General features: G+C 44.8%; 1 protein-coding gene across 4 annotated transcripts in view; it reads right to left on the reverse strand.

Moving 5' to 3' along the window:
• Nucleotides 1-9485, reverse strand: part of CHST11 (carbohydrate sulfotransferase 11) — a 257487-nt gene extending 248002 nt beyond the window's left edge. For 2 of the 4 annotated variants that reach the window (XM_050946028.1, XM_050946024.1), the window contains exon 1: nt 9203-9485. In XM_050946028.1, coding sequence (XP_050801985.1) covers nt 9203-9320 — 118 coding nt within the window. In that variant the 5' untranslated portion in view covers nt 9321-9485. Of the gene's footprint in view, nt 1-8395; nt 8622-9202 lie in introns of those variants that run through there. The other 2 variants (XM_050946038.1, XM_050946043.1) reach the window with 2 other exon arrangements.
• Nucleotides 9486-22070: the final 12585 nt, after the last annotated feature.

Below are 22070 nucleotides of genomic sequence, written 5' to 3' on the forward strand. Positions count from 1 at the left end.
GACAGAGAATGAACATTTAGATGGATCCAATGGCCCAAAACCTACTGCAACCAGGACAGGCGCTAGGGGTTTTAGCGCCCTAGGCGCACGGCAATTTCGCCGCCCCGTGCGCTGGTCCGCGGCTCCGGTGGAGCTGCAGCAGTGGTGCCTGCAGGAGGTCCACCAGAGCCGTGCGAGCAGCCAACCGTCCACAGGCATGACTGCGGCAGCTCCACCAGAGCCGCGGACCAGCAGACCCTCCGCAGGCACGACTGCGGCAGCTCCACCGGAGCTGCCTGCCACCCGCTCTGGCAATATGCCACCCACCAATAATCCTGGCGCCCTAGGCGATTGCCTAGGCCACCTAAATGGAAGCGCGGGCCCTGACTGCAACTGGTGTGCCAATACCACCCCAGGGCAGCACAGCAGCTGTAGGGGAGCTGCATGTGCAGAGTGAGTTATATTTATAAAATCAGTAGAATCAGGGCATTTTATTAGCCATAAAGTCACTACAACCATTTTCATTAAATTAAAACCTGTAACAAATTTCCAAAATGGAGCCCTGATCTAGAAAGCCTAGATTTGGCTTCAGTGGAAATGGGGGGTGGGAGGGAAGGAGAGGAGAGAGAACTGAAATTGTTTGTACAGCAAGTCATACTGAGTACTCATGTTAATGACTCTACAATGGAGTCCCGATGTATTTATTAAGTCTTGGCTTTCAGATGCCAAAGTAAACAGCCAACAATAAAAAAGGTCAGAGCATATCCTCCCAAGTTATACTCACAATAAAGGGAACAGAGAACCCAGAACACTTGCTCTCTTCAGGGGTAGGAGTGGAGGAATGGTGCAGAAGTAACAGGTCTGAAACTTTCCATCTGTCTGTTTTATCATCTATGACTTAGGCTGTGAGCTCTTTGTGGCAGGGAACCATTTTTTTAAAAAAAAAAAAACACTAGATGCGTGTAGTGCCTAGAAAATGAGGCCCTGATCTTTGACTAAATACAAAGAAGAAGAAAAAGGGGAATCAGCCAAACCGCTGAAATCTGAATAGCCACTATAAGGGATGAAATCCACTCCACCCAAAAACAAACAGGACAGTTGAACTACATGAGGAACAGACACATTCAGTGCAAATAAGAATGTGTTTTCTAATGACTTTATCCTTGTAAATCAATGAAGTATCAAATCTAACACCCTAGAAATATCTGTTGGCCTTGAACCCTTGGATGATGATTTGCACAAACATTTATTTTAAATTTTAATTTTTTTTTTTAGGGTCAGATTCAGCACATAATGAAGTCGATAAAGAGACTATTTGCTTATATGGACTTTGGACAAGGCCCTTAAATTGAATAAACACTATTATACTGTATACATAAAAAAATATTCATGCTTAAGCTAATCAATTAAGAACCCAAACAACTGCCTTAAACCATGTAAACTATCTACAAATAAAATTGTATCAAATTTAAAATACTGTGTCTCCATCCTCAACCCCATCTTTCTATTTAAATCTCTTGGGATTACCTTTGAGTTGATACATAATACATACATTTTAGCTCAAAAGACTTCCAAGAGAGGCGACTGATACTATTATAATGACAGTCACACAAGGACGAATTAAGCATCCTCATACGCAGGGATCTGATACAGTATCTCAGGCTACATATAAAAATCAAATGAAATACTGTACTTAAGTGCAGGCTTTGGAAAAGCCAACAGGGATCCAGCTTCTTCCACTTCTCTGAACTGCTTTTAAAGTTACATGTCTCATACAAGATAAACCACTCTGTCACTGTGAAAAAGTAATGGAAACAATTTAAGCATTCAGAAAATATGCCCACCCAGCACAGACATGAAGCTGTTGACACACTGGTTATACTTAACCAAGCCTGTAAATGTTTTTATACACTGCACTGTGCGTTTCTGTTTTACACATTTATTTCTTACGGAAAAAATAAAAGTTTAATGTGAATGGAATAATTTGTGTGTCTTGGAAAAAATGAGGTTTGAGCAAAATCTTGACAGGTTTAAGTCTATAGTACAGAGCATTAATACGATGAAAGTCAGCACGAACTTCCATAATATTTATAAGGTGTTTTGCAAATGTCTGTACTAATAAGAGCAAACATTTTTAGACCATTAAACTTTTTTTTAAAAAACTTATACAATCTACCTTTTGGAAATAGTAATTATGGAGTAATAGATGATCTGACCATTTAATGGAAAGTAGCCATGGGTGGTACCCTGTAAGTTTGGTTTCAACATTTCCAAAAATAATAGGCAATTCTTTATTAGGGGGAGGGGTTAAATAGGGAATGTTTTTTCCAAAAAGCCATATTCATATCCACACATATATTAAAAAAAAAGTTACCAACTAAAAAGTGAGGGCTAATATTAAAGAGAGAGCTTCTCAAAAGGTACAAAGGACAACTAGGTGCCAAGTCAGTGCATTCCCAGACTACAGGTGTTCTTCACACACAGGGTCAGCCTGACATGCTTACTTGCATTGAGTAATATTAAATTCTTCAAGTCGTCCCACTGAAGTCAATGGAATGGCTGAAGGAGCAGGGGGCTACTTAGTGTCTCAAATCCTGGCCCCACTGCAGTCAGTCAAATGGAAGTTTTGTCACTGACTCCAATAGGGACAGGATTTCACTCCATGTTGACTGCATTAGAATCAGACTCTTAAAATATCCCAAACATACTCCCTCAATTGTTCTGATTATAAAACACCCCAAGTAGAACAAAATCTGAGTCTCTCTGCAGAGTGTCACATTCCCATCCTTTCCACTGCTTGAACTCATCATGGACCTCATCCCACTTGAAAAGCAGGGGAGAAAAGAAAGATGGAATATTGTACTACTGATCAGAACCTGCCACAGAAACCAGTGGTGAGTTTGGGATTTTTATTTTTATTTAAAAAAAAGAAGCTCTTAAGTCAATCAGTGGTACAGTGTGAGACATATTTTGACAATTAAAGAAGGGAAGACCTAGCATTTGTTCAAGCAACAGACTAGTACCAACAGTGAAGAGTGACATTAATAACTGGGCAATTGGTGGCTCAAATACTATGGTGATGGGCAGTAGTATAAAACCCTAAAATCAAAAGATCAAACATAGACAAAGCTGCAATGAAAAGCAGCAACCTTATGGTTGGAAAGCAAAAGTCAGCCAGCATATTGTGCAATGAACAACAGTAGAGAAAGGAGAAATTTTGAAGGACACGTGAATAAACCCCAGACAAACAGTTACAAAAGTGATAGTCAATATCCATACAGAACAGTCAGGAGAGCAGACTGCTCTGCTACATAGAAAAATCCATGTAGGCCGTGGGAAATTTCACAGATTTCCCCTCCGTTTCCATCAGACCATTCCATCAGTGACTGTGGTTTCCTCCCAGAGGAACAGGTAGTGGGTTCAACCACCCCAGAACCCACAGATGTCAGGGATCCTCCAGAAACTAGGGCCATCTGCATTTGTCTCCACAATGCCCTACAATCCCCTGCAGCTATTCCCCAGCCATCAGTAATGCTCAGCTTCCCTGGCCAGCAGCTACCCGAGGAAGCTTCATTAAAGGGCATGTACCACAGCAAGTAGGGATTTTGTGCCAAAGTTAGTAAAACCTTGAGTCACTGTGTATTAACTTAGAGCAGTTTACTATTGGCTTCCCGGGGAGGAGAGACATAGAGAGCAAAGAGTGAGGAGTACAATGGATCCAGTTCCCCATGAACAAGGGGACATGAACTACATTCTTCCCTGGAGACAAGAGACCAACCTATGGTTTGTTTGTTGTTGTTTTAAAGCTCTTATTACTGTGGTTGCTTTCACACACTCATCCTAGGCAAATTATCTGTCTCATGACCTTGATTTTTAAATGTCTCATTGAAAAAACTCCACAACTAAACATCATGGAATTCAATATATCTATTCTGACAGCTTAAGGGCTGGTTTGTCCCACTGGGGTTCGGGCTTGTGGTTCCAGGAAACAGAGCTATTTCAGACCTGAAACTTAAACTCTATTTAAACTTAAAAAAGAAAAAATGATATATGCTAGCCTTTGTGGAGTAACTGGAGAATCTTATTGCTGTCACCTCTATACTTCCCCAGCCTCTTCTCCCTCTATTGCATCATATCCTAAATTTCAAAGTAATTCTAGATAAGGAATGTGTCTTTTAATATGTATTATAAGTTTGTGTGATAATGGGTTCCTTCCCCTCCACTCCCAGAAAATGTTGATTTGATGAAAACTAAATTTCCATGGAACTACATTTTTATGGAAAAAAAAAAAGGTATTTAACTGAGAATCCAATTTTCCAATAAAAAAAAAAGTTTCAGTGGAAAATTTTTGACTAGCCCTAATTGTGAGGTCCCTAACATACTAACTGCAGTAATAATAAAATAAAATAAAATGACATGAGAGATGAACCGTATTGCAAAGAGACAGGTCACTTTACTGTTGGTTTCTTGTTGCATGAGCTCAGGCAGAGGAACTTTTGCATAAAGAGACAAACCTTGAAACAGAGAAAATGCCAAGACTTTGAAAGTCCTAATACCTTCAGTCCCAACTCCCAACACATACACTCTAGAGCCATGCTCTTTGAGGACTCTGAGGCAAAATTCATTCCTGGTGCAACTTCATTGAAACTTGCCTCATATTGATATCTCTAGTATATGATAGTTGGGTTATTACCCAATGCCCTTTTGCTTAACAAACCAAACTTGCCAGAGTTGAAAAACTTATATCAGAAGTTTATATAAGAACTATAGGCTAGTATGCACTTGTATCACAACACAGATGACATACGGTTATGTTATGGTAAGGTAAGGTAACAAATAGATGGTAAATCTTGGAACAATAGATTTTTGCACATTACACTTTCATTTCTCTACACCTGGCTTGCAATCTAATATCTATGGTCCTAGTTTAAAGTCTATGACAGTTCTATAGTACTTTACTTCTCAGAAATATACCACACAAAGCAGAACCAGTTCCACTCATAAAGGTACTTCAGAGCAGTGGTTTTCAAGCTATGGTCTGTGGACCCCTGGGAATCCATAGACTATGTTTAAGATTTCCAAAGGGGTCCACATCTCTATTTGAAATTTTTAGGGGTCCACAAATGAAGAAAAAAAAAGGTTGAAAGCCACTGCCTTAGCGACAGAAGGTTGGATTCCAATTGCACTTTAGCTGGTGTAAATCAGGAGTACCACCACTGACATTAATTCAGTTACAACACTCTAAACCTGCACAAAACAGCAATCAGGTTCACATTAGCCAACCAACAGTGATTCTACAATATGACTTTCTTCTCTTAAGTCTCTAAATAAAATCCCTTGTACTGCTTTGAAATCTCAACTCAAATGCAGTTTTAAAAGAAGTTAGAATATAAACAGTAATCCTCAACTGTCCCTATAAAAAGCATTTAGTACTTTTTGGAGGTATTCAAAAATTCATTCCAGAAACCAATTTTCATCTCTGGCCTACTGAGTTCAGATTCTGGGTTTTAATACTATATTTTATTTGAAGCTAGAAAAAATAAATCTATGACCAATTACCTTTGAATAAACCAACTAACTATACTGCCCACTGGCTATAACCACTTTAAAAATTGCATTGGTTGTGAATGACCTGCTACTGTGTATTCTGAAGCCTCCCAATACATGATTGGCAGTTGGGGTCCCAATTCTGCTAGGTGCTGAGCCCTTCCTGTGAAGTCAGTGGGATTGGAAGGCACTGGGCAGATATTTTTTTCCTATGATATGATAAATTTGTATTACTTAAGGAGGATTGGCAGGTCTGAACCCAGGCGGGCAAAGAAAGGGAATACATTCAACAGGCAAATACCAAGTTTTGTGAAGACAGCAGCTGAAGACCATCTGATAGGGAGGTATTCAGGAGGACCAGGTATCACCACAACAGCCTAGATCAACTGCATCATAATACTATCCATTCATAATGTAAATACTTAGTGACCCCAAGAGCCTTAATGAAGGTCATTTTTTGATCAACTACAGTTTAGCGGCAATGTCAAAGGTGGGGCCGGGGAACGACGCTGAATGCATGCATTTCCACTGAACTAACTATCTTTCAGTGGTTCTTTTAATAAGCATTTTTAATTTCAGCTTCCCCATCGTTTCTCAAGTTGGAGGGAAAAATAATCAGAGCACAGTCAGTTCAAGTGATATTCTCCTGCTGCCGCTCTCCCCCCGAGTTCTGCAGTCACTCTGCACGTAGGACTGCCACTGGAGTCAATGAAAGGTCTGTGCCTGGAGCAGCTGCAGAGACACGCTCCACACTAATGTCCTAGGGCTCGATCCTGCTTCCATTTAAATCAGTGGCAAAGCTCCCAAACGACTGAAACGGGAGCAGCGTCAGCGCCCCCCACCACATTCCTACACTTAACAGAACGATGCATTTTTACTGAGGGTTTCCGTTTAGCGATAAATCTTAGGGGGAATGTCAGACTGGTCTCTTATGCCACCAGACGCTTAACTACACAGAGCTGCAACACTTTGGACGTGCATTAGTTTTAAAGACCCTATCACCAAATTAAATAAAATCAAGCCACTGTCGTGCAAACATTCCAGCCTCATCCAGAGCACTGTCACCGAATCAGCTGGCCTGTTAGCGGCTCCAGCGAACCTTGATGAGTTGCTCTTTCAGGTCCTGACCCAAACCTCAGCCCACTGAAATCGCTGGAAACCTTTCCGGCTACTGTCATCGACTTTGGATCCGGCCCTAAGCACGGAGCATTTCACTCCTCCACCCTGTAATCTCCAAAATATTCGATTTCAATTACTTTTTTCTGTATTGGAGCAACTAACTGAAGTCTTTAGAATTTCAGGGCAAACACTTTCACTCAGCTACTTTAATCACAGGAGTACAAACCCCATTTATAAGGCTACCTTACCAGCTCTCTTTGCATTCTATAGCATTGGTTTGGCTACTTAAGGGTCGCAGAAACACCAACAGTTACGCATAAAGGGTTCAGGGCACAAGCTATAGTCGAAAGAGGAAATCATATATCATTGCTCTTCATGTGCTGAGTAACAGCGGAACTTTCACTGCCAGCCCAAAATTCAAGCACCACGGCTTCCTGTTTCTCGAAAATACATGTGTTCAATAAAACACAATTTATTCCCTTGAAGGATCCCTCCCGCCCCATCCTTCAGAGATCTAGGCAGGTACCTAACCTCAAACAGTATTTAATCCCGTTGATTTCAGTGGGACAATTCGCGTGTTCAGAATTAAACACCTGCCTACATTTTAATAGAATTGGATCAAATTATTTCTGCAGCAAGTGACCAGATTCTGCAGTCCTTGCTCAAGGAAAACCCGCCAATGGATCTAACCATGTATGTCGCCCCAGTAAACCCTGCACCGAGAAAAGAAATTGGCAGATGAAAAGGCCTCCACTCAAAACAATCCGCAGAGCTCCGATGAACACAATATTGGGCCCGATCCTGCGCTCACTGAAATACATAGTAACACTTCCCGTTAACTTCAGCCGCAGCGGGATCGGACCGACTGACAGTAATATGCACATCATGCTGTAACTTTTTTTAATCCACTGTAGGATCTTCCCATTTGCGCGCTCCACTTTAGACTGGAGAGCGAGGATTAAACAGGGAAGCGTGTCTTGCTTCACAAGTGTAGCACTATATTGTTTACCTAAACCCTGGGGAGGGGGAATGAGAGATGGCAGCCGGCCGAGGGTAGCGGTTATTGCTCAGGCTCCCCCAGTTCTGATGCGCGGTCTCGGTTGCTGGGGGAGCCTTTCCGGAGCTCTGAATGGAGACACGCTAGCAGGACATCTGGAGGGGGCTGATGCCGCAGCGAAAGGCTCTGGAGAGGAAATCTCCCGCTCGCTCTTAGAGCAGCGGCTGGAAGTTCACTATGCGCCCTGCCATAGGGTGGCCGCCAGCAGCTCCACAGAGCAGAGTAGCGTCGCTCCCACCTCGGCGCTGCTGCTGCCGCCCCCTAGGAATAGGGAGCGGGGAGCAGCAGCAATTGCTGCGCCCCCGATGCGGCCCACCAGCGAGAAGCGCGCTGCCAGCGCCTGCCCCAGCCCCGCTCCCTCCCAGAGCGCCCCGGGCCCCAGCACAGGTTCACCCCAGGACTGGGGATAGCAGCTTCAGAGCACACTCAGGAACAGCGAAACCTCCTCTTGGCTAGGGAGAAGCGGGGACCGGGACAGGGGCGTCCCCCCAGAAACAACAGTCCCGGTAGCACTACAGTCCCCGAGGCAAGGGGGAAGCAGGGACTGCGATCCCAGTCAGCAGCCTGGCCCGGGGCCCCCCCGGCACTTCTGCGGCAGCGCAACCCGGAGCTGCTTAACCCCCTGTATCCACATGGCAAGGATGGATCGGAAGCGGGGGGAGCGATTTGAGACACCGCAGGCCTGCAGCTCACCTTCCAGGGCTGAGAGGCAGCGAGCGCCGGACCCGGATTTCACCGCATCCGAGCTCGGCGCTGTACGCAACCCGAGTCTGATCCCCCAGACGGACCGACCAGCCACATCCCCCAGGCCTCTGTCACTCTCTCTCCAATCCCAAATAATCTCTCCACTATCACAACCAGCCTCCACCCAATAGCTCAATCCTCTAACGATGTCCCTCTTCTAATTCCCTAATAATCCCCCCTAATATCACTCCTTCTGTAATCCTCTGCTAATCCCCCACCACCCCTAATATCCCAATCCCCTACTAATCCCCACCTCTCCCCCCAATATCTGAATCCCCTGCTAATGCCCCAGAGCCCCCCAATATCCCAATCCCCCGCTAATCCCGTCCCCACCTCTCCCTCACTAAATCCCCCATCCTCACCTCTCCCCCACTATCCCAATCTCCTGCTAATGCCCCAGACCCCCCAATCCCCTAGTAATCCCCGTCCCCACATCTCCCCCCAACATCCCAATCCCCTACTAATCCCCTGTCCCCACCTCTTCCCCAATACCCCAAACACTCCTTTTCTCTAATCCCTTATCAATTCCCTCCCCCCACCCCTCACCTCTCACAGCAGCACCACTCTCGCCCCTCTTCCCAACCTCCCAGACACAAAAAGAATAGAAACTACCGCCCATCCTGGCTGCAGGAAAGAGAGTCATTATTGCAGCCTGAATCCCGCGGTGCGGAGCGCACAATCCGCCAGCCCGAATCCCCCCGCATGATACAGCCGGGCGGAGCCGGCGGACCGGGAGAGCAAGTGACGGTGCCCTACCTGGATGCAACATACTTTGGAAATAGAAGATGACCAGGATAAAAGATCCGAAGCAAGTGACCAAGACCATCCTGCAAATCCTGTTCATCCTCATGACTTCCATCAGAGCCTGCTTCATGGCTTGGTCCCGGGGCTGCGGGGCAGGGGCACAGGGGATGCGGAGCCGGTTCGCTCTCTGCTCGGAGTTGGGGGTGTGGAGGGAGCCCGGAGCGCACAGAGATGCCTGGAAGCCGGCCGGCCGGCTGCCTGCCTGGCGCCTCCTCCCGCTGCTGCTCTGGGTGATGCCTGGATAGCAGCGCACAAGGACTACTTCATTGGGCTGGGTGATAGTCCTAGGCTGGGCGTTACCACTCTCCGCCCCAGGGCCGGGGAGGGCGGAGGAGTTGTCTGAGCAGAGGGAAGGAGAGAGCCAGAGCGTTTTACCCTGCTAAGAACATGGTCGCGTCCAGCTGCTCCCTGGCACGGCTGCGGGCTTCCTCGCGGTCCCAAAGCCACTCTTATCTGCAGCAGCTCCGCCGGCTGCATAGGGTTCAAGTCAGTTTCCAGGTCCAGGACAAATTAAACATGAACCCGCTCCCCTACATTTAAAGAGGGGCTTTTTTACAATGAGGGCGGGGGAAATCAGCTTGACAGACTCTGGGCAGCTTCTAGGGAGAGGTTAAAGGATCTCCAGAGAGGGAGGGAATTTGGAGGGGGGGAGGCCGATTCCCTAGGGGAGCCAATTATCACCCCAGGGTGGAAAGAGAAGACCCCCCACATAGGAAAAGGAGTGGTTCCCTCCCCCGAAACCCGATATTTTTGGTTGAGGGGGAAGTAATGGGAGATTCCTATTTAGGAACTATTTGCCTTGACTTGGGAGCTGATATTGGGTAGTGCACTTGGACACACACACAAAGACACAAAATCAATTCCCCCTGCGACAGACAAGCTACAGTGGAAATAAAATTCCAGGATGTGGAATTCAGATGCGATGGTGATGGACACCATACTGAGGGGGGAGAGCATTCCAAATTCACTACCCCTCCCTGAAAGAGGCTTTGTCGTCTCTTTCCTGGACTTTCAGCAGAGCAGCTCCTAAAGCCTTCAAGGGCATGAAGGGAGGTAAGGCTAAGCATTACCTTGTGTTCCAGGCCCTTTTCAGTCTTTATTTTGTTTAAAATTTCCTAGGAATGTATCAGATTATTAAATAAGCCACAGCATTAAACTGCTTCACTTTCAGTACTCTTACTTTTTTTCTACATTTTTTCAGCCCCCCCATCTGCCACTAATGCTAATATTTACCCAGAAAACTGAAGTTATTTTTTCAGTTTTTAAATTAATTTTTGTAATAAACTGTACACATATTTGTGTGCCATATGTGTGTCTCTTCCCCTACATTGCCTTACTTTTTAAGCCTATTTATACAGACTAGCTATTAGCATAACACATCTACCTAATGTAATGGATCTGATTTTCTTTTGATAAGTGATATTTTCATGTACATGAGTGGTCTGAAATTTGGGTAAAAAATAATAAAATCAGTAAAAACCAAATCATAGCTTCTTTTTTTTTTGGTAAAGCCTGAACATTTTTCACTAAAAATCAGTAAACTGAAAGTGAAGGGCCTCACCTCTGTTGCATGCCTGCACACTCATTGGCATTTGAAGAGGAAGGCACAAATCCTGCCCTCTGTTATACACAGTCCCACTGAAATCCATAGGACTGAAGAAGTGCAAAAGAGCAAAATCTATAACCTCTTCTGTGGAAGTGCAGCCATCACTGGAGTAGAATGTCAGATTATGTTTCAAGCTGGATGCCCAAGAACTATTGTACACAAAAATCGTTACTCACTTTTGGGGCTCTCTCACCAAAGATAGAAAATAATTTATCTGAATGTTTGTGTTGGTAGATCAGCAATGGTTGAGGTACTCCTATTAGTTCATTTGCTCCCAATGATTATATTGTTTATTACTGCTTTATTAAGTGTTCAGTTACACAAATGAAAATAAAGTATTTTATCACCAGTGATTGAGGGCTTTTTGTGCATGTGTGTAGGGGGAGCAGTAGCTTTTTCTATTTTGTGACACAAATATAAAGAGGGTGGAAAAAACAGATTTTTCCCCCCTTTTTCCATCCAAGATAAGATGTCATGCAAAATATCCCACAAAACCAAAGTACATCCTAATCTGTAATAGATCAAAATTACAAAACATGAAGTCAGCTAGCAAAAATCTAAACCAAAACTTTCAGGGTCCCGATTCAGCAGAGCACTTAAACAGCTGCTTTACTCTAAGCACCTGAATAGCACCATTGATACCAATGGCAGGGGGGGGGGGGGTTAAGCAGGTACTGAAGTACTTGCTGAATCAGGGACAAAAGTTCTCCAAGTTTAAGTGCTATTTAACATTTTCTATGGCAACATTTCCCAGTGCCATCAGCTCCCTGAAATTGGATCTGTAGGAAATAGAGATCAAAGCATTAGAAACAGATGGCTGAATTCTCAGTTATACCAGTGCAACTCTATTGAAGTAATTGGAGGTTAACACAGATTCGTGTAAGAGAGAATTCAGCCCAGCATGGTTTTCTAATTACCTTAAATGTGAAGATCCATTGCCTATGTTTAGTTTCTTGGTTGGTGTAGTTATATTGAAAATGTATTTGCATACTAGATAGCCATTCACCAGGGCGCACCCACGTATTATTTGTGTGTGTTTGTTCACATACATTGTAGATTGTGAGCTCTTAAGGGATACCTCTTGAAAACATGCCAGGACTATACCCTCAGAGCAGAAGGAAGAAATTCATGTTAAGATACTACAAATGGCCTCAGCAAATAGCCAGTGTGGCTTTAAAATATGCACTTATCAGTACATGAGCTGCATTCACAGTGGGATAATTGGACCATGGCCAGGAATATGGTGGGAGGAGGTAGCCCAACAGAGAGACGCTCTATGCTTTCTCTCAAAATTGAAAGCAAAACATACGGGAAGAGAGAGAAAATTAATGCAGCTAGAGGCAAAGATAAATTGCTTTATGGGTCTTTAAAACCCCCATTCAGTGGGTAGGGTCCAACACATGCATCTGTTGTCAGGCAGCATGACAAGAACGCCAGCTATGCTGCCAGTGCTGGGTGGGGAAGGACAGTACACAGGCAAAGGAGAATCACTCATACTAGAACTGTCACCACAAGGTTTCAAATGCCTTTACCTATGCGTAAATTTCAATGGTTCCTCGTCCATAATTCCTTCTGGCAAGAAGCCTGATGTGCAATTACAGTGCGACAAGGCAGCCTATTCTCTGAGCTTTTGATGCCAGGGATCTCCTTGTGCTGGCTCTCTTACAGAAAAGCATATGGAAGGGAGGGGGAGCCATGGTCCTGAGTATGCAAATAGAACTGCACTTCCAGTTGGATTCAATTACCTATTGTGCCTGAGTTGCATATGCCCATCTTTTTTGGAAATTTATCAGATCATTAAGAAGGTTAACAAATGCAGAACAGCTAGAAGAGCTTGGACTGCACGGTAGGTGCTGAACACCCACCATTCACACAGAAATGTACAGGCACTAGAAGAGTTCAATACCTTTGAAAAATTAGACTAAATGGCTTTAAGATCCTCAAGAAGATAGTAACCCAAGACCCGATCGAAAGCGGGATTCCAGAACAGTCACCTCTTTGAACTACAAAAAAAAACAAAACCCACAAGATTCAGGGATAAGGACTAAAAATAAAACTACAGGTGAAAACCAAGACAGACAAAACTCCGCACAGATGATAGTAAACTCGCAGAATATTCTACCACAGGCAACAGCAAAGCAGCTAATACAGGCATATTCAACAAAAGCAAGGAAGGCCTATTAACACCATACAAATGTTTGATTAACAATATATTAGAATTCTTTAGTTACAGATTAAGTTACTTTGCTTAGTATTTGTCAATGTCACCTACTTTTAATGGTAGCTATCTAGGTCATCTTGCTTTTCTGGAGCTGCTGCAAGTATCTCTGTATTCTGCGCTGAAAATTGTTGTTTTATTTTGCGGGGCAGACAGGGTAAACTTCCTCCAGCAATACTCCTCCGTAAATCCGAACAGTCATCCTTCTGCTGCCTTCAGCAATCATACATTAGGGAAGCCACATCTCATTTTTTCCATTGACAAAAGTAAATCAATGTTCTAGTCCAAGCCAGTCACTGATCTCCCCCAAATGCCCTATAAGAGCAATAATGAACACAGTGTAAGATGAAAATGGATGTGCACAGAGGTGTATTTTAATGGGTAACGCACTTTCCAGGGAAAACTTCCATACCCCTTCCCAGTCCCTTGATCCCTTTCCATGTCCTTTCTTTATGCCACCCAGTTCCCTGCACTCCCTTCATCCTGCATCCACACCCCATTAGTCTCCTGCCTACCCCAGAGATACCCCTCATTCCAAAATTAGTAATCATGACTCCATTGTATTGCCCCATTATACACACTCAGCTCATCACCCTCACAGTCCTCTGCTTCCCTCTCAGATTTCTGTTCTGTCCCCTACTCACCCCAACCCATGACACCTGCCCCACATTTCTCACTCGGTGCAGCAGATGCAGATGCCTGGAATCTGTGACAAGCCAATTATCAGCCCTACTCTGTATATGTGAGAAAACACCTCTTTATTGGGCCGGATCCCCCATTTCCACAGATGTCAGCTAGAGTTTTTCCATTGACTTTAGTGGCAGTTGGAGGGGGCCCCCTATATCTTTGAATTGAATTCCCCACTAATTATCCAGCTATATGAAATCCACTACGCCAACAACATTATGCACATCTGGAGATTGTAAACTGGTTCCTTTTGAAGATATGACCCCAATATGCTAGGAACACTTTCAAAAGCTGAATAGATAGGCACATTTTTGAAATACCTTAACACTTGTATAACCTCTTTAAATACTGATCCTGCCAGGGACTCCACATGGGGTGCAGGGATCCATCACAGGATTAGGGCCTTGCTGATCTGTTCCCCCCCCCCCCACACACACACACACACTTCCCATTAAAGTTCTATCCTGGGATGAGATGTGACAAGTAAGGTTTCCAGATGATGTTTCTTTTGGGAGAAGTTGGAAGGGTTGGAATTCAGGCTTCTTACAGGAAGCTCAACCTCAAATATGGAGCATAGTCCATATTGCACCTAATCTATGGCCTAGGCTTGGGCTGCATGGAAGAGTTACATTGATGTAGTTCCATTGGTCAGGGATGTGAAAAAGCACAACCTTGACAAATGTAGCTATGCCAGACTGCCCTACACATCTCAGTGTAGATGCAGTTATGTCAATGGAAGAGAGCTTTTGTTAACATGGGTGAAGGTGGTTCAGTGAGCTGGTGTTCCTACATGGACAGAAAAATGCTTTCTGTTGGTGTAGGCAGCATCTACACTATAGGGCTATGCCAGCACAGCTATGCCAGTATAGCCTTCATAGCGTAAACATATCCTTTCTCTACACTAGAAGAGTATCTATACCAGTACACCCCCTAGTGTAGATATAGTCATACTGCCAAAAAATGCTTTTGCTACTATAGCTTATAGCTATTCCGCAAGCAAAATAAGATATACCAGCAAAAGAAGGTTTGTTTTTTCTTTTTTTGCTGGTAGCACTGCATCTACTGTAAGGCTTTTGCTGATGTCACAATATTATAGGAGGGAGGAAACACAACACACTCACTGACATAGCTAGGCCAGCAAGAGTCGCTAGTGTAGACCTGGTCTATTTTAAGAGTGGCAGAAGGTGTGGTTTTCAAATAAACAAGATATACGTGGCAAGAATTGTGTTCATATGGTTTAAACAGGTTCCTCTGGGGGAGAAGGAAAAACATAAAATAAATTATAAGAATAAAGTACTAACACTAGAAAAATCAAAGTTGAACACCTGCAAGATTGTTAAACTATTACTTGCATGTTTGTTTATTAGTTTCAGGAGGAGGAGGAGATAGGCACTGCAGTATTTTTAAACTGGCTTTGGTTGAGTTGTAGATTGCAAGGATTACTTTAAAGCAGTGGTTCTCAACTAGGGTTCTAGAGCCCACTCGGGGGCCTCCAAGCGGGTCCAGCATCAGACTCTCTGGGGCCAAGGGCAGAAAGCTGAAGCCCCACCACATGGGTCTGAAGCCTGAGCAATGTAGCTTCATGGAGGTCCCTGTGGCATGGGGCCCCAGGCAATTGCCCTGCTTGCTACCTCCTAACGCTGGCCCTGGTTTTTATACGCAGAAAATCAGTTATTGTGGCACAAGTGGGCTGTGGAGTTTTTAATAGCATGGGGGGAGGGTGCTCAGAAAGAAAAAAAGGTTAAAAACCCTCTGCTTTAAAGGAAGCATGACTGACTATTGGCAACATAAACGTAAAAAAAAAAAAAAAAAAGAAGAAGAAGATTTGATCAAAATTTCAAATAGCCTAATTTTTCACACCCATAACTCTTCTCACTATAGTCAATGGAAACATAGGAATTGCCACCAGTGGTCCATCTAGTCTAGTATCCTGTATCTGACAGTGATCGGTACCAGCTGCTTCAGAAGAAGGATGAAGAAACCCTGCAACAGGCAGTTATGGGATAGCCTGCTATCTTCACTACCTCATTACTTAGCATTGTACTGCAGGACAGAAGCCAAAGTAGCTACAGGTGGAAAGCACCTCTGAAAACCATGTCCAAGGTAAGTTTTGAAATGTCCAGACACCACTGCTAATGCCAGAGCAGCCAATACAAATTCCTGGGGCAGGGCAGAAACTAAAATATCTGCCAACCTCTGTCACCGTTCAGTTGTCTCTTACTTCATGTGCTGTGCTTTTGCCATTTTTCCATTGCCAATTCAGGACACCTTTTATAAAGTGAAATTGTTGGAGTAGAGCTTAACCAATGAGCATCTTTGTTGAAGGGGCCAAACCAGTGCTCTTCTAGCTTTTCTGACCATGCCAGCTCCATTGTGCATTAAAATTAGTTGCATTCGCACTCATAAAAAAAGTACTTTTAAATAAGTCTCTCTCATCCTGGTGATATTATTGTACCCTCAATTGAACTGAAATTTCAGGTTTGATTTCTCCTTATTCCACTAGCCATGGGCTGTTGCCATCTCCTGACTCTGAATGCACAATCCATACTAAGGATGAATTACATCGGACTGCTCATCCTAATTTTACTTTCATTCAGCAGGGTTTACTCAGGCTTCATCAGTAGTCTTCTTTAGTCATTCAAGTAATATGCACCAGCCAGGAAGCCAATATCAATTGACTAGCAGGAGCAGCTCACCACCAGAGCAGTGAAAAGCTCATTCCCATTACCAGAGCTAAATATGTTCATTCTTACATGCCCAGATGAACAAGTGTGATCATCCAAGAATCAAAGTCAGATTTGTCTTCAGGAGTAATGAATTATATTTCACCCTTGGTTTATTCCCATTCCATCTGAATCTTGATAGGTTTACTATTTTTTTTAATTAAATATATTTACTGGGGATTGGTAGCGAAAGGTAAAATGGAGAACTTCCATTTTAAGTTTTTCTGTTCTACTTAGGAGACATCCCTATTCAGGAAACTACTTAACTTTGTCTTTACATATGTACAATAAGTCCCATGGAAGTCAATGGAACTAAATGCTTGAAGTCAAGAATGTGCTTACATGCTTTCCTGAATTAGGCTACAGTGGGACACGTGGGTGGGTGGGTAGTTGTATGCATGCATGTACACCAGGTTTAGTTGCCATTAGTTAGTATTTTGTTGCTACCAGGGTAAACGAGAAGGAAAGCTGCATAGAACATGTAATATTTGTTTGACAAGGGACTTCCCCTTGTGACTATTGACTTTAAGCCTCTAGTAAAGTGATCTCTCTTTTTTCAGTGTTAGGAAAAATGGATTTCCTGGTAGAATGTGTGTATGTATATGTACTGAATTAAAATCTACTATGACAATCCTGAGGCTCAAGTTAGGATTAAAAGCTACAACTCCAAATTTCTTACGCTAAGAGTTATGCACCTGCATTTCCCATTCCTGTTTGCAATAGAACCACTGGGAACCAGTATGACACTAAATGGGGTGGGGGAAGGATGGGAATGACAATAGGGAATGTTTTTAAATAAAATTTCCCTCTCTCTATCAGAAGTCCTGATCCAAAGTCCATTGGAAAGACTCCCATTGCCTTCAGTGGGCTTTGGAGCAGCACCAGGATGTTTTATAGTACATTCTTAAATCTCAGAACTATTCTAAACAATAAAAGAATGTGACTCAGTTTCTGACTATAAGGTAGAGAACATAAAGACAGATGTGGTGATGCTTTTGATACTGTCTTGCATGACCTTCTCATAAACAAAGTAGGGAAATGCAACCTACATGGAGCTACTATAAGGTGGGTGCATAACTGGTTGGAAAACCATTCCCAGAGAGTAATTAACAGTGGTTCACAGTCATGCTGGAAGGATGTAATGAGTGGGGTCCCACAGGGATCGGTTCTGCATCTGGATCTGTTCAATATCTTCATCCTTGATTTAGATAATGGCATAGAGAGTACACTTAAAGTTTGCGGACGATACCACGTTGGGAGGGGTTGCAAGTGCTTTGGAAGATAGGATTAAAATTCAAAATGATCTGGACAAACTAGAGAAATGGCCTGAAGTAAATAGGACGAAATTCAATAAAGACAAAAGCAAAGTACTCTATCTTTGAAGGAACAAATCAGTTGCACACATACAAAATGGGAAATGACTGCCTAGGAAAGAGTACTGCGGAAAGGGATCTGGGGATCATAATGGATCACAAGCTAAATATGAGTAAATAGTGTAATGCTTTTTTGGCAACAGTTAACATTATTCTGGGATGTATTAGCAGGAGATTGTAAGGAAGACATGAGAAGTAATTCTTCCACTCTACTCTGCGCTGATTAGGCCTCAACTGGAGTATGGTGATGCCCAGAACTTGACACGTTTCAGGAAGGATGTGGACAAATTGGAGACAATCCAGAGAAGAGCGACAAAAATGATTAAAGGTCTAGAAAACATGACCTATGTGGGAAGATTGAAAAAATTGGGTTTATTTAGTCTGGAGAAGAGAAGACTGAAGGGGGACATGAGAACAGTTTTCAAGTATGTAAAAGGTCATTACAGGGATGAGAGAGAAGAATTGTTCTTCTTAACCTCTGAAGATAGGATAAGAAGCAATTGGCTTAAATTGCAGCAAGGGAGGTTTAGGTTGGACATTAGGAAAAACTTCCTGTCAGGGTGGTTAAGCACTGGAATAAAATTGCCTAGGAAGATTGTGGAATCTCCATCATTGTCTAACTTGCTCTAAAAAAAAATTCCAAACACCTGTCAGGAATGGTCTAGATCAATGGTTTTCAAACTTTTTTTCTGGCGACTCAGTTGAAGAAAAATTGTTGATGCCCATGACCCAGTGGAGCTGGGGATGAGGAGCTCAGGGCTGGGACAGAGAGTTGGGGTGCTGGAGTGAGGGCTGTCAGGTTCAGCCAGGAATGAGGGGTTCAGGGTATGGGAGGGAGGCTCTGGGCTGGAGATGCAGGCTTTGGGGGTGGGGCCAAGGATGAGGAGTTTGGGGTGGCTCAGGGCTAGGGCAGAGGTGTGGGGTTACTTTAGACAGCACAGGAGGGTGCTAAGGCAGGCTTCCTGCCTGTTCTGGCACCACGGACCGTGCTGGGTCCCGGAAGCGGCCAGCAGCAGGTCCAGCTCCTAGGTGGAGGTGTGCAAGCAGCTCCACATGGCTCTTGCCTGCAGGCACCACCACTCCCAGCTCCTATTGGTTGGAAACTGGCCAATGGGAGTGCAGAGCCAGTGCTCGTGGCAGGGGCAGCATGTTGAGCCCTTTGGTCCCCCCACCACCTAGGAGCCGGACCTGCTGCTGACCACTTCTGGGGAGCAGCGCGGTGTTAAAACAGGTAGGGACTAGCTTGCCTTAGCCAGGCAGCACCATTGACGGGACTTCTAACAGCCCGGTCAGCGGTGCTGAATAGAGCCTCCACCACAACCCAGGGCCAAATCATGATCTGCAGTTTGAAAACCACTGGTCTAGATAATACTTAGTCCTGTCATGAGGCAGGGGATTAGACTAGATGACCTCTCAAGATCCCTTCCAGTCCTATGATTCTATGCTAACTAAGAGGAAACCAGAAGATGATGAGATTTGGATACATTTTATGAGAGGCCAAAAATGATTGAGGTACCGAGGAGCGGAAATGATACTAGCCCTAAAGACACATTTAGAGAATGATATAAAAATTATTCACAAAAATGACTTGAGAAAGATTTTTTCAGAAACTGAGGTGATTTGGGAGTTGTGGTGGATAATCAGCTGAATGTGAGCTTCCAGTGTGACTCTATGGCCAAAAGGCCTAACGGGTTCCTGGGATGCATAAACTGGGGAATCTCAAGTAGGAGTAGAGAGGGGGAGGGATATTTTTTAAAGTACCTAAAGAGAGTACAGTGCAAGGCATTCTCCTTGAGGGAACTCAGAAGTGTGCAGGGCCCACCCAATCCCATTATCTCTGCTGTTCCATATTTATGTAGCACCATTAGGGGAGGTCTTATGATGAGACTGTCAACTCTGATAATCTCTTTATCTTCCTTTCATTGGACCCAGAACCTACAGGCTCCCTACCTTCCCAGCATCTAGCCAATGGATGAAAAAAAACATCCGTGACTCATCCCTGATAGATGGAAACCAGGCCCAGTGGGAAAACATTTAGAAGAAATAGTGTTGACAGTGTAGAAACTGGTCAGCATGCACGGCTACATTGAACTGAAAAGGTTGATAGACTTGGTTTTATTGGATCCATTGCAAACTTTCCACTAATAAGGACCAATCAATAGCAATTCATGCCTTTGTAGGATTGCTAAATTTCTAATTGCAGAAAACCAAACACTCATGCCCCACCCCTTTTCCAAGGCCCAACCCCCACTCACTATCCCCCATCCCTCCCCACACCCTCACTCACCTCGCTTATTTTCACCAGACTGGGGTCCAGGAGAGGGTAAGGGCTCCAGCAGGCTCTGGGGTGGGGATGAGGAGTTTGGAGTGCAGGATGGCTCAGGTCTGGGGCAGGGGGTTGGGATGTGGGAGAAGGTTCGGGGTGCAAGCTCAAAATAGTGCTGACCTCAAGCAGCTCCAGGGAAATGGCATCATGTGTCTCCGGCTCCTAGGCAGAGGGTCAGCCAGGGGGTTCTGCGCACTGCCCCTGCCCACACGTCCCACCTCATGGTTCCCAGCCAATGGGAGCTGTGGAGCTTGTATTTGGGGCCGTGCCTGCAGGCAGGGGCAGCAAAGCAGAGCCCCCCAGCCACCCCTCTTTCTAAGAGACAGAAGGACATACCATCCACTTCCTGAGAGCCCCGGGGAGCCAGCATGGAGCCTGCCTGCCCCACTGTAGCCAACTGGTCTTTTAGCAGCCCAGTCTGCTATACTGACCAGAGCCACCAGGGTCCCTTTTTGACCAAGTGTTCCAGTCAACAATGGGATGCCTGGCAACCCTATGCCTTTGGCACCCCTTTATCGTAACCTACACCAATGCACTCTGCTTAGAGCTATCTTCCCTTTGAAGACCAACCAGAAGCTTCAGCTAGCACAGAATGCAGAAACCCATCTTTGAAGTGGCATGGGCCATTATGAGCACACCACACTATTGTGCTCAGGTATCTCTGTTGGCCACCTATTCACTTCTGAATGCAGTTTAAGGCATAAAGTTTTTAATGGGTTGGGTCTAGGGTTGCCAAGCCTCCCGGATTGTCTGGGAGTCTACTAGAATCAGCATCAATCTCCCAGTGGCTATTGAAAGCAATCCGGGAGACTTTAATAAGCCACTAAAAGTCTGGTCAGCAGTGCAGCTGGGCTAAGGCAGGCTCCCTACCTGCCCTGGCTCTGCACAGCTGCTGGAAGTGACCCACATGTCTTTCCAGCTCCTAGGCACAGGGGCAGTCAGGAGATCTCTGCGCACTGCCCCGAGCGCAGACTCCTCGGTTCCCATTTACCAGGAACTACAGCCAATGGGAGCTGTGGGGCCAGTGCCTTCAGGCAGGAGTGGCATGCAGAGCCACCTGGCTGCCCCTGCGCCTAGGAGCCAGACATGCCAATCGCTTCCAGGAGCTGCCCAAGGTAAGCCCGCACCCCTCACCAGCTCCTGCACCCCAAAACCAGCCCCAACACTGAGCCCCTTCCCACACCCAGACTCCTTTCCAGAGCCCATACCCCAAGCCCTCATCCTAGACCCCAGTGCACTACCTCAGCCCAGAGCCCCTTCCCACACAAACACCTCCCCCCTACCCCAGAGCCTGCACCCGCTCCCACACTCCAACCCCCTGACTGGTGAAAGTGAGTGACGGCAGGGGGAAAGCAAGCAACAGAGGGATGGGGGCTGGAGTGAGTCATGGACAGGGCTTCAGAGAAGGGGCGAGGCAGGGCAAGGGTGTTTGCCCGATTAAAAAGTTGGCAACTCTAGTTGGGTCCCAGATACTGACTAAAAGATCACCTCTCATCCTGATGCAGCAGTGAAGGTTAATATCAGATAGGTAGGATCAGGGTGACAGTTCCCTCTTCTGAATGTTAAAGGACAGGTGGGCAAAGATCTCTGGAGGGCTCGCCCTTTGAAACTTTTTGTAATTTCCTGCCTCAGAACCCAAGTGGAGTAGTGTTAAGAAACAAAAGGAATGCATCTTAAAACGCATGGTGCTTTATTGCATGGATTTTCTGATATAGTGACTCTATTGACTTCACTGGAGTCACACTGAAGTAAAACTGGTGTAAATGAATGGGGGGCAGGAAGGGAACAAAACAAAAACAAAACCCAACAGGCCCATGAGCTTGATAATGATGACAAACTGACTGCAGATCCTTCCCCTGGCAGCACCTTTTGGGTTGACTTTTTAGG

This window comes from Gopherus flavomarginatus, chromosome 1, assembly GCF_025201925.1.
Source record: "Gopherus flavomarginatus isolate rGopFla2 chromosome 1, rGopFla2.mat.asm, whole genome shotgun sequence".
NCBI lineage: Eukaryota > Metazoa > Chordata > Testudines > Testudinidae > Gopherus > Gopherus flavomarginatus.